The sequence below is a fragment of the Budorcas taxicolor genome, chromosome 2 (genome assembly GCF_023091745.1).
Source record: "Budorcas taxicolor isolate Tak-1 chromosome 2, Takin1.1, whole genome shotgun sequence".
Classification (NCBI taxonomy): domain Eukaryota; kingdom Metazoa; phylum Chordata; class Mammalia; order Artiodactyla; family Bovidae; genus Budorcas; species Budorcas taxicolor.
In genome coordinates, this window is record NC_068911.1 from 166533599 (window position 1) to 166546122 (window position 12524).

General features: G+C 57.7%; 1 protein-coding gene across 2 annotated transcripts; it reads right to left on the reverse strand.

Annotated features, from left to right (window-relative positions):
* Positions 1-917: 917 nt before the first annotated feature.
* Positions 918-11508, reverse strand: TINAGL1 (tubulointerstitial nephritis antigen like 1). Of its 2 annotated transcripts, none has more exons than XM_052659850.1 (12): positions 11418-11508; positions 10574-10897; positions 9593-9656; positions 5412-5504; positions 5086-5200; positions 3846-3969; positions 3611-3761; positions 3289-3478; positions 3132-3177; positions 2739-2862; positions 1506-1551; positions 918-1398 (listed from the first exon to the last, which is right to left on the reverse strand). In XM_052659850.1, exons 2-12 carry the CDS (start codon positions 10887-10889, stop codon positions 1258-1260), a joined length of 1410 nt encoding a protein of 469 aa, XP_052515810.1. In that variant the 5' UTR covers positions 10890-10897; positions 11418-11508; the 3' UTR covers positions 918-1257. The 2 variants fall into 2 exon arrangements, with proteins under 2 accessions (XP_052515810.1, XP_052515813.1); XM_052659853.1 differs by having other exon boundaries at positions 11458-11473.
* Between the last annotated feature and the right edge of the window lie 1016 nt (positions 11509-12524).

Genomic DNA, 12524 nt, shown 5'->3' on the forward strand with positions numbered 1-12524 from the left:
GTTTCTCAAGCAACTTCCAGCATAAGGAAGATAGTGAAATACCAGTGAAAGGGCAGGATGCAGTTGAGTTCAGGGAGGGGGTGTCTAAGCCATGTTAAGAGGGGTTGGGGTGGTTTGGGGAACCATGGCTCCCTTGCACAGCACCTGGCACATTCCTTGCTCTCCCCCGATACTGTCTGAGTGAAGATGCCTTGGAGCTGGGTTGGGAACAGCAGTGCGACGGGGGTAGGTGGCATGGAAGGGCATCCGGACTGAGAGAAAACAGCATGTGCAAATGCCCAGTGGTCTGCGTGTGTGCTGACATTAGGAAGCAGGGAGGACTCTTGGGTCGCCTGGGCAATGGGTGAAGGAGCTGGTGAGGTCCTGATGGCCTTGAATGCAAGTGAGGTCTGGACTTCATTCCGCTGGCACTAATAGCCTGGGGACATGGGATAGAGGAGGGCTCACAGAGGCAGGCCCAATCTGGCCTAGGGGTAGAGATGGGGCGGTGGGGGGGCATCCCTTCGCCTGGGTGGCTTGGAGAAGCTGATCTGCAGAGACAGAGGCTCCAGCTTCTATGGGGCTATGCCCCCCTTGCCTGCTGGGCACTGGCGCCAGCTCTGCTGATTGGTGGGTTGGACTGCCCCCCACCCCAGGCAGCGCTGACTCAGCGTCTGAGAGGTGATTCCCACGGGCCCACATCTCTCTGGGGGCCAAAGGCCGCGCCATCCATGTCCCACCCCAGTGGATCAGTGTCCAAGGTCACTGAAATTCGGGCTGAATGGAGGCTAAGATTTCTGGTCCCCGACCCCCACCCCTGCCAACCAGCAAAGCCTCAGGCAGTCCTTTCTGCAGTCCCCCCATATGCCACTCCAACTCTGGCCTGGATTTCCACACCCAGAAATTTCAAGATACCATAGTTATCAACACTTTGTATTTTTTATTTTAAAACAGTGAAAAGAAAAATAAATATCTTTGAAGAATAAAAGTACAAGGGTGGGGTGAGGTCATGGGCTGGAGACTGGGGGGGGGGGGGGGTGTCCTGGCTTCAGTGATCTTGCGTAGGGGTCTCGCTCCTCCCCGGCCAGCCCCTGCCTGGCCCCGCTGGGAGGTCTGGGGGCTCCGGCCAGCCCGTGGCTCCCAGGCCGGGCGCTGCGTCAGCGGAACCGCGCAGGGATTAGACCTCTGGCGCCTGGAGTCCCGTCGGGCGGATGGGCAGGCGGGGCGGGGGGCTGCCGCCCCACGAGCGGGGCTCTTCCCGGTGTGGTGCCCATGGCCTCAGTGGTGTCCCATGTCCTCCATTCCCACGCGGCCCCAGACACCCAGCACGAAGCTCTCGATGTCGCACTCGTTGGCGCCGCGCACGATGCGAAAGTGGCCTCTCTCGCCCCAGGCCGGGCCCCACGAGTTGGCCGCCGTCTGGGAACAGAGGCGGGCCATGAGGAGGGCAATCACGGTGAGGGAGAAGGGCAGGAGGGCCAGGGGAAGGTGACAGCGGCCGCAGGGCACGCGGTGCAGGGACTCACCCAGTACTTGACGGTCCTCCCGTCAGGCAGCGTCTCCTCACCCCACCTGCCGGGCAGAGCCACAAGGGCGCTGATTCACCTACTTTCAGGGGCTCCCACCCCCTGCGGCCTTCCCTAGCTAGGCCCCTGCTGCCTTTGGTGACTTGGTGTCCCCTCAGGACTTGGGCCGGACAAGGCAATGGCACCCCACTCCAGTACCCTTGCCTGGAAAATCCCATGGCTGGAGGAGCCTGGAAGGCTGCAGTCCATGGGATCCCAAAGAGTCGGAGTCGGACACGACTGAACTACTTCACTTTGACTTTTCACTTTCATGCATTGGAGAAGGAAATGGCAACCCACTCCAGTGTTCTTGCCTGGAGAATCCCAGGGACGGGGGAGCCTGGTGGGCTGCCGTCTATGGAGTCGCACAGAGTCGGACACGACTGTAGCGACTTAGCAGCAGCAGCAGGACTTGGACAGTTCTCTGTCCCTCTTTGCGCAAGTCCCACCAGGCTCCCCAGGTGGTGCGATTGGAAAGAATCCCTGGGTGGGGAAGACCCCCGGGAGAAGGGGATGGCTACCCACTCCAGTATTCTTGCCTGGAGAATCTCAGGGACAGAGGAACCTGGTGGGCTACCGTCCAGAGGGTCACAAAGAGTCGGAAAAGACTGAAGCAACTTAGGATGGCACACCACTGTCCCTCTCTGCACCTCCCTCAGTCTCCACATCTCTAAGTCTCCCACGGGGCACAAAGGGACATCTGCAAGGGGGAGCAGAAAAGCCTACACCTTCCAGAAACCACATCGGGGAGGGGGCACACATCTGCCTGTCCTCCATCCTTACCTGGCTGGTTGGGGGGGTGGAGGTGGGTACAAAGTATATTTTATCGGTTAGACTATTGAAATCAATGACTCTGGCATCTCCTGTTACATCAGTGGGGGAAACTGAGGGCTGGAGGTATGAGTCAGTGAGTCAGGCAAAGCTGGGACAGGCGCTGAGCTGCAGAGAGCTGGAGCAACCCTCGGATCCTTGTCTGTATTTGATTTGGAGTGATTTCTCCTGGTGTGTAAGGAACTGTTCTAGAACACTTTGAAAGGCCTCTAATTCTTGGTGTGCCCTGAGGCAAGTACTTCCTCTTTCTGAGTCTCAGTTTCCTCCTCTTTGAAATGGAGCTTTGCAGAGAGGTGGCAAGGATTCAAGGGAGGTTTAGAGCCCCTAGCTGCCCCCAGCCCCCTTGCCCACCAAGCTGCTTACCCTGTGATCTTAACCGAATGGGTCCCATGCCGGCGGTATCGCTCCGGCCTCCCGAGGTTCACTGGTGTGTGGCTGTAGATACCGCTCTGGTATAGGAAGAAGTCCTCATGCACCTCCATGAGGGCTGTGGGCAGAGGTCAGAGGAAGTGGCTCAGCGCATCAGCACAGGCACTGATGCCTAAACCTGGAGATACATGCCCAGGTCCCAGAGCCTCTGGTACCAAGGCTCTAAGTGGCCCCTCCAGGTGCCACCCCTGAGGAGGGGACACAGTCCCCCAATCCTGGCCCCAGTGGACTTGCTGCTCAGGGCTGTAAGGACCACCTGTGCCATGGTGCCCAGTCTCAAGCAGGCACAAGCTTCTGATATCACGGGGCAGGATGAGGGGCATTTACCTTGGACAGGGCCATTCTCCATCAGCTCCTTCATGATCTCTTTCTCCTGGAGGGTGAGGGGGTGAGGAGGAGAGGATGCATCAGGTGTGAGGCTCCAGCCTTTGGTCAGGCTTCCAGCTCTCTCCTGCCTTTGCCCTTCACTCAAGTGCAGACTTACGTTGGAGCCGAGGCGGTAGGCAGGAGTGACCTGGTAGATGTCATTGGCATGGACATAGCTACTGGGGCAGCGTGCAGTGGCCTGGCGTTTGCCCCGACCCATGGCCCGACTGTGCATCATGCAGGGGGGTGCGGGGACAGCCTCGTCCCGCCCATGGCCGGAGAACGGGTAGCAGTGGTCAGACACAACCCTGCAGGGGCAGCGGGAGGGAGCGGGGACAGAATGAGCATGGGGCAGCCTGGCCCAGGCCCTTCCTGCAGGCTTTCGCTTCCTGAGACCCCTGCTTATGCCCTCTTCCCTGTCCGTGCCCCCTGCTGCTCACCCTCGTCGGCGCAGGAACCACCAGGCACCATCCAGTCGCCCACCACGGCAACCCTGCTGGTTGTGCGTGTCACAAGACAGCAGGTTCTGGGGCGACAGGACAGGTGACATGTGCCCCAGAGAATGGATTGAGACTCGATCGGATGCCACAGCTGGGAAGGGAGGTAGAGGGGCTGTCAGGGGGTCAGGCCTTGGCCCCCCTTTCCCGCCTGGCAAGCCCCTGCCCTTGAACCTACCTGCTGTGGAGAAGGCCCAGGAGCCTGCACAATTGCCCTGGTCTAGAGGGTCGTGGATCAGGTTGGGCCACTTCTCAGAGGCCTCGAAGGTTCGGGGCAGCACCTCCCCTGGACCCAGCACTGTCTGCAAGGTAAAGGCCACTCTTGTCTGTCTCCTGCATCTGCCCCAGCCTGACCCTCCGGGGCCCTAGGCATGGGAGGTTTCCCAAGAGTCCAGAACCTTCAGCAATTTGATCTTGAACCCACCAAGATTTGAGAGATTTGATCTGAGAGATTCCAGTAACCTCCACCTTGACCCAGAGGGAGACACAGGCACCATTTAGTGCCTCCCTAGCGTCAGCTGGGGAGTGACTAGTCCTGTTTACAGGTGAAGCAGTTGAAGCCAGGAACAGGTAAGTGACTGGGCCACTTTCCATTCCGGCTTCTTTCCTGCTCTGCACCTTCTGATCCACTTACATCCTTCTTTCCAACAGGACCTTGGGATTCGGGCCCCAAAGGGCAGGGGAGGGAAGAAGCAGTAAGGTCCCGTGACTGGGCAGGCTGCCAAAGCAAACAGCAGGAGGCAGAAAATAGCCAGAGGCCCCAGGGAGTAAGGGCAGGGGCAGGGTCTGCTCACCCCAGCCTTGAGCTGAACTCCCTCTGCAGGGCTGGCCACACCAGCCAAACACCAGCCCCTCCTTGCCCGCCATTGACAGAGCCTCCGGCATATGGCCCAGCCCTGTCCCGCTGAAGCGCCCCTTCCTCACCCTTGGAACTGTCCTGGCTCTGGTTCCCATTTCTCCCTCTAGAGGGTCCCACTGGTGGGAAGGGAGAAACCCCCTCCTCCCTTGAGGTTCTGCTGAGATGGCATTTGTTTCCGAGAATTGCTGCTCTCTGGCCAAAACTGGGGGAGTGCCTGTCCCTTCCTTCCCAAAATACCAAGGTGACCTCCTGGCCCTTTAGGGCCCTGACCCCGTCATACTGGGACCAATGACATTTTTTCCCAAGCTGGGGAGGCTCGAGAAGCCAGGCAGGGTGAGATGCCGGGACCACAAAACTCTGAATCTGAGCACTAGTTCTTACAGTGAGTCTATCAAGTTACAGGCAGAAACTTAAGGCCCAGAGAAGGGGAGTCACTTGGCCACAACACACAGCCTATCAGTGGGCCTGGGCCCTTGGAGAAACAGGGCACACGGTGCCAGGGTCCCTGAGGTCATAGGCCAAAGGGAGATGGCGGGATTGCAGGCAGGGGTGCACTTACGTGAATCTCATTCATATTGGTGACGGAGGAAGATGGGCGGACAGTGCCTAGGCGGTAGCGAATGCCCTCATCCAGGGTCATGCCCCAGAAGGCACTGTGGTTCCCAGCCCGCCAGCTGAAAGAGAGTGGGTGGAGGTCACAGGCCTGCCAAGGCTGGGGGTCCTGGAGGAATGCGCATGTGGGTGGGAGAGACGCCTACTGGCTGAGAGTACACATGAATAAGGTCCAAGTGTGGGCGCCCCTGGCAGGACGCACCTCTCGGGCAGAAAGTACACGTGTATGTGCGTGCACGTGTGCCCACTGGGGTCATGCTTCGGGGCTCTCACCCGTAGTTGCCTTGGTTGATGGCCTTGATCATGTCTTCATCCACCAGGCATGGTTCCTGGTCACACTCCCACTGCTCTTTCTCATGGCAGGTACTGGAAAAACAGGAGGGAAGGAAGAAGTGAGGTAAGGCTGGGCATCCTTGGAAGGGAGGAGGCCTTGGAGGTCTGAACATGTGGGCCTGAAATTCCACATCAGCACCTACGAGAGGACCCCCCAGGTGATCCCATGCAGCCCGGTGGCTTTAAATGTCAGTTTCAAGTTCATGATTCTCAAGTGTACATCTGCTCCTCAGATCTCTCCCTGAACTCCAGATTCCAGGATCTTGGCTGCTACACAGCCTCACCTCCGGGGCGTCTGATAGGTTACACTCCTCACATCTCAAACCGAACTCCTGCTCCCCCCTCTCCTACTCCCAGGCCTGCACCTGCCACAGTCCTCGAAAACAGCCACTCCATCCTTCCTGGAGCGCAGGCCGAAAGCCTGGGAGGCACCCTTGACTCTTTCGCTCACGTGCTGACCTGATTCATTGGCAGATCTGTTGACTTTACCTTAAAAACACATCCAGAATCCAAACCGCATCTCATTCTTTCCTGCAGCCACCGTGGTCCAATCACCTTTCACCTGGATTAGGCTGCAGCCTCCTCACTGTTCTCACTTTTCGGCCCTGGGCCCCACCCCTTCAGTATATTTTTAACACAGTGATCCTGTTAAACCCAAATCATATCATGCCATTCCCCGGCCCAAAACTCACCATTGGCTTCACATGACAGGATAAGAGCCAAAGTCCTTCCATGCCAACAAGGCCTCGCACGATCTGTCTTCTCTCTGGCCCCCTCCTCCAAGACCTGGTTCCTAAGGCCACAACCAGCTGGTCCCCTGACGGTCGACATGAGTCGTGCTCCTGCCTCTGGGCCTTTGAGCTCTCCTTCCTAGGAGGAAGCATCCTCATGGCTCCCTCTCACTTCTTCAGATGTCACCTTCTCAGGGCAGCTTGCCCTGAACACCCTATCTCAGCATCCTCCACCCTTCCTACCCTGCTTTCCTGCTTTATTTTCTCCTCAGCCTGTCATCACTATCTGACGTATTATAGCTTTAGTTATTTATATTGTTTATACCTATTTCCTCATAGGATCTAATGTCTTTGAGGGCAGGTATTATTTGATATCATCAGTGCCCCCAAACAAAATCTAACACATGGTAGGGACCTAATAAATATTTGTTGAATGAATGAATGAATGAACGGGGCAATATAGTGAAATGATTAAGACCATGGATTCCGAATCGAATCGAGGGTTCTGATTGTAGCTGACTAGTGGCCTTTCTGTTCTTTGCTGTTTAGTTGCTGCATCGTATCTGACTCTTTTGTGATCCCATACACTGTAGCCCGGAGCTTCCCTGGTGGCTCAGTGGTAAAAAAAATATCCCCCTGCAATGTGGGAGACCTGGGTTCAATCCCTGGGTTGGGAAGATCCCCTGGAGGAGGACATGGCAACCTGCTCCAGTACCCTTGCCTGGAGAATCCCATGGACAGAGGTGCCTGGTGGGCTATAGTCTACAGGGTCTCACAGAGTCAGAGATGACTGCTCTGACTCAGCAGCAGACTGTAGTCCATCAGGCTCCTCTGTCCATGGGATTTCCAGGTAAGAATACTGGAGTGGTTTGCCATTTCCTTCTCTGGGGAATCTTCCCGACCCAGGGGTCGAACCTGCAGCTCCTGCATTGGCAGGCAGATTCTTTACCACTGAGTCACCAGGGAAGCCCGTGTGACCTTAGGTAAGTTATTTAAAACTCTCCCTCAATGTCATCTGTAAAATGAGGATAATAATAGTGCCAATTTCCAGGGGTTAAAAGGCAAGCTTGGAAAGCCCAAGGCCTGGCCCATGTTATGTGCTTAGAAATTGTCATCTCCTATTATTGTTCTCAGTACAGGAACCCCGACTCCCCGCCCCCTTGAGTTTCAGATTCAGATCCAACTGGCCTCCTGACATCTCCTCTGGGTATGTGAATAGCCTCTCAAAACGGCTAAACTATCTCCCCCAAACCTGTTCCTCCCCCTAACAACATCCTCAACTCAGACAACAACACCTTATCTACTGGGCTGTTCAAGCCAGAACTCCGTGTGGTCCGTGACCCCACCATTACTCACCCCTGCCCCCACCACCCACATCATGTTGAAGATTGCTTTCTGCCACATGCCTCCCCTATTAGCAGACCCAGCATCATGAAAGACTCGGAACCCACTTGCCTCTTACCCCTCCACCACCATCACCCTACTCTGGTCCCGGGACCACGGCAGTGGCTTCCTTACCAGGCTCTCTAACACTTTATAATCCCCTTCCCCCAGTACACACATCCCACTCTTAAAGCCAATGAGCTCTTTGAGCAACACACATCAGTGTGTGCTCCCTAAGTGGCTTCCCACGACACTTGGAACAAAATGCAACGTCCTAGGCACAGTTTATGAGACTCCGGGGACATGGCCTGCACCTCCCCAGGCGTCTCTCCCCATTTCACATCTCCAGCTGCAATGAGCTTGTCCCCACCTCCTGGCCTTTCCACCAGCCATCGCCTCCCTTGTTCCCTCCTCCTGGGCCTGGGCCACTCACGCTCTCATCTCCCTGGTATCTGCATAAACGTCCCTTCCCGAGTGGACTTCCCTCGCCCCCAGCCCACTCAGAGCTAGGATCCCCTGTTGACCTCTGTCCCCCCGTCACACCTGGAACAGGTTGTAATGACAGGTTTATGATTTGTGTCACCTAGGCTCTCGTGCAGAGGCAAGGACTGTCTGCCGCATACTGGCTGCATCTCCTTGACCCAGCACCACGCCGGGCACATAGTAGGTCTCTAATAGGTGTCAACTGAACAGCTGAATCCTGTGAATTTTACAATGCTTTGCCAAGCTCATAACTCTGCTATGACAAGATGCTGAACTTCGTCCTTCTGAGCCTGCCCGAGGCTCCCGCCTCCAATGTTGCCTTTTAAGGAGCCTCAAGGGGACAAGACCCAGTATGGCTGGGCTCTCCAGCCCCAGGAGCTGCAGGCATGTTCAGGAAGGTTCTTGTCTTCCCCCTCCCCCTCTGGCTCTCAAAACACCCCTGGAGGGCTCCCAGAGTCTGAGAGGCCCCCAGACACTGCCCCAAACCCTCCCTCAGGTGTCAAGTGCAGGGAACACAGCCAGAGCAGGACTGGCAGGGAAGTGGCTTGGTCAGGCCTCTCCTGCTGCCTCCCTCTTTGCCCCCAGGGCTGTCAGAGCAGGTCTAGGCAGGGCTGGTGGCAGCAGGTCCCAGCATTCCAGAGGGGACCTGGGTGGCCAGGCCGAGGGAAGGGACAGAGTGTTAACCCCTTCATGTCCATCCTATCGGCGCCAGCAGAATCATGCAGGCATGCTCCATCTTTTGAAACACACACACGGGTCTCACACACTCCAAGCGCGCACATGTGAGTGCATGTGCACTCACCCTGACGCATGCTGAAATGCATAAATCCTCACTCTCACTGTGACCCAGGCACCCCTCACACCAGTGAGGCAATGGAAATCACTTACACATCACGCATTCCTAAAAGTTTCCTCCCCCCAGAGGGCCTCTCAGTCCCAGAGCAGGGGGTGGAGTGGGTGCAGGGCCTCCTGCTCTAAGTCTTAGGGTCCCCCTTATTTTCATTAAAGCACTCAAGGCTTCTCCCCTCACATCTCGGGCCCTCGATTAGGGTAGTGGCATACCCCAACCCCTTCATCCTCTTGCTGGGAAGTGTGGGGAGGGGTGGGGGAGGGAGGAGGGGCCACATTCCAGGGAAGGCCCCACTACACTCTGGCTGGCTGCCAGTTCAGCCATCCCTGACCCTCATCCGGTCCAGGTCAGCGGATGCTGCAGTCAGAGGTTTCCTTCCTGGCGCCCCCTTCTTGGACTCTCCCGTGACAGTGAGAAAGGCTAGGAGGGGAAGTAGCCCGGCCCCAGACAGGAGGAGCTGCACCTGAAGCCAGGCATCCAGGGTTAACTACTCCTGGGGACTGCTGTTGGAATGCTGGTGTAGAAGCTGACATGGTCCGGGTAAAAATTCCCATGTTACAGATGAGGAAACTGAGGCCTTGCCCCCAGCAAATGAGTGACAGGGATAGGATGTGAAACAAGTCTGTTGCCACAAAGCCCACCAGGCAAGCCCCCTCCAAGTCCCAAATACTCACCAACGGTTACAGTTGTCCCAGTAGGTTCCTAAGACTGGATAGATGCGACCCTTGTGCATACATCCTGGTGGAAGGGAAGACAGGAAGAGAAGTGGAACTAAGACCAGGGACGATGGGCTGAGATGGCCAGATCCTCAGAGGTCTGGTGTCCTGAATCCTCCCAGACACACACACACCAGCCCTCACTGAAAGCCAAGCCAAGCTACAACTTAAGACATCTCCTGAGAGTCTCCATATCAACTTCCCGCTACTTGGAAGTTCTTCACTGACTCTAACCCAAATCCCTCTTGCTTCACTTGGATGCCAGCCACAACATTCCTTAGATCCTATGACAGTTAAATGAGCTGGGGTTTGGAGATGGGGAGTGGGACGAATATAGGAAAGCCAAAGGCAAAAGAAGGTACATGACTCCCTTGAGATAACACGGGACTTCGGGATGACAACCCAGGCACACCTGCAGCCCTGTGGAATTGAAGGAAGGAAGTCAAATGAGTCTCCTCTTGGATTGGGATGGGTGGATGGTGGTAAGGGCTGAAGGTAGGAACAGATTTGACCCACCTCCCAGGTGTGACCAGCCATCTCAGGGATAAGGAATCCTGAGCAGAAGCAGAGGAACTGCTAGAATGACGCTGACCAATGCTTGTGTGCTTTATCAATCTGAGAGTGAGTCAGCAGGTGGGGCCAGCACCTTCTCAGTCCAGAATACAGAGACAGGAAGGACTGGGAGAAAGGGCAGGTGGCTGCCCTTCTCCTGGGCCAAATGAAAATCCCACTGACCGAGGCGCTTTTTCAATCTTACAGGAGAGATTCAAGTTAGACCAGAGTGAGTACTTCGCAGAAGTAAAGAGAGAGGGGCGGGGTCTCTTTCCAGATGCTACCCTGAAGTCTCCCCTGGAAACGTCAATGCATCAGCCTTGCTCCTGAGCCTTGATGAGTTTTGGGCTTGACAACGTGACCCACCCCTCGCCGTCTGGTGCCCACCTTGGATGGGGGGGAAGGGGGGTGGCACGCCAAGGCAGAAGTCCCAGAAGTCAGGGCAGCAGTCGGAGACGGTGCGGTTGCAGAAGAGGTCACAGTAACAGGTCACACCCAGGTAGGGCAGGGCGCAGTCATCCGCGCGGCCACGGCAGCAGAGGTCCTGCTCCTGGCAGTACCGGCCCCCCGCGTCCCGAATGCCACGCTGGTGCAGAGCCGGTGCTAGCTCCCGGCGCCTACGACCCCGCCGGGCGCCCACGCCCAACTCGCCGGCCAGCAGCAGCAACAGCAGCAGCAGCAGCCCCAGTGGACGGCGCCACATGGTGCCTCCTGGGCCCAGGGAGGACAGAGGTCAGGTGTTAGAAGTGGCGGGCAGCAACGATTCCCTGGCACCCCCGGTGACCGCTCTCCCCTTCTTCCTGGGGCTGCGAGTCTGCGGGGATCCCTTGACTCCTGCGTCCCCTGGCAGGACAGGGGCGAGGAGCCACAGTCTATGTGCCCTGGTTTACAGGGCGGGGAGGGAGCTTGGACAAGAAGTGGAGCCCCTCTCTGACCTGCCAGGGGACCCTCAGGGAAGAGGAGGTGGGGACGGTGGCATTCTTGGTGCCCCACCAAGGCCACACCCAGGCCTCGAACTCCAGGTCTCCTTCAATCCTGGGTCCCTGCCCAGCCTCGGTCCTTGATGGGGGCCCTGACTTTGTGCGCTCACGTGTCCCTCGCGCTGTGCCCCTCTGCCCCTCTCTGCTTTCCCCCTCTGCCACCTGTCTCGGCCCCTCCGCCTGCCCCTCCTCCTCTCTGCTCCTTCTGTCTACAACTCTCTCTCCCCCTCCGAGCAGGAGAGAGGCCCTACCTGGTGAGGGGTGTGGGCTGAGCCCCGCTGCCTCTCTCACCTCCGCCTCCCCGCTCCCCGCGACCGCCGCGGGACACTCAAAGTCAAGTGAGGGAAGCTGGGCGGGATCGCTTTTTGTACCGCCCCGCGGGGCGCGCCGCCCCGGCCGGCGGAGGAAGGGAGGGGCCCCAGCGGGTTCGCACCTGGAATCGCCCCGCCGTAACCCCCGAAGCCGGGACTTGGGGAGAGGGATCGTGAGCACGCGACTCACCTTGCCGGGTCTCGGGTGGAAGCCGTTCCCTTAGGGGGCCAGCTCCAACCGAGGCAGAAACGTTTAGTGGTCTGCTGACCCTGGGAAGGACTGCCCGGTGGGCTTCGCGGTGGGGCCGAGGGGCTTGCACCGACAAAGGAAGATTAGGGGGCGGCGGAGTTCCGAATTTGGAACCTAAGTTAGAGAAATGATGCGGAGAGTGTGGGCGGCAAAAATGACTAAGCCTCCCTGCGACCCCTCAGTAATAAATACAGTCTTGGGCACCCCTCTTCACTGGGCACCGCCCCCCTCCTCCCAAGCCTTGGAGCTGCCCCAAGCCGTCTCGGTTTCCAGGAATGACTGGAATCTGCAGGAGGATAGTTTAGGACCATGCAGATGCCTTGGGAGACTCATCCTCCCTGGGGGGATTTTGGGGAAGATGGAGTGGGTGTGCTGGGGGGGGGGCGCTGCCTCCCTGCCCTAAGATCCCTCTTTGGGTCTGCCCTCCCCATCAGCCCAGGCATCTCACCAAACACTGCCCCTTCTATCAAATCCACCCCTTGGTGGGGTGGGGGTGCTCCTGCTCAGCACCTGTGCCCCTCCAGGGTCCCAAGGCAAGAGCCCTGCCAGCTGGCACCCCCTGCAGAGCCTCCCTCCTTCCTGCCCCAGGCTTAAAACTTTCCTTTGCCCAGGCTGGCCTGGGCCCCAAACAATGGGGCTTCTGTCCCGCCAGGCCCGCCATCACCTTTTACCTCCCCATTGCGCAATCCCCTGTCTTCCAAAGGTTGGGCCCGGGGCCAGAGGACTCTTAACAGCGGGAGGATGAAAGAGATTCCACCTGGACAGACCACCCCTCATCCTGGGCCTGAGCCTCACAG

Excerpts from the sequence above, each read along its gene's own strand:
- TINAGL1 (XM_052659850.1), bottom strand. The coding sequence starts at position 10,889 with ATGTGGCGCCGTCCACTGGGGCTGCTGCTGCTGCTGTTGCTGCTGCTG. Across the intron at positions 9,657-10,573 it reads CCCCTTCCCCCCCATCCAAG|GATGTATGCACAAGGGTCGC; the intron begins GTGGGCACCAGA and ends CCCTTCCACCAG. Across the intron at positions 3,762-3,845 it reads CTGGGCCTTCTCCACAGCAG|CTGTGGCATCCGATCGAGTC; the intron begins GTAGGTTCAAGG and ends CTCCCTTCCCAG.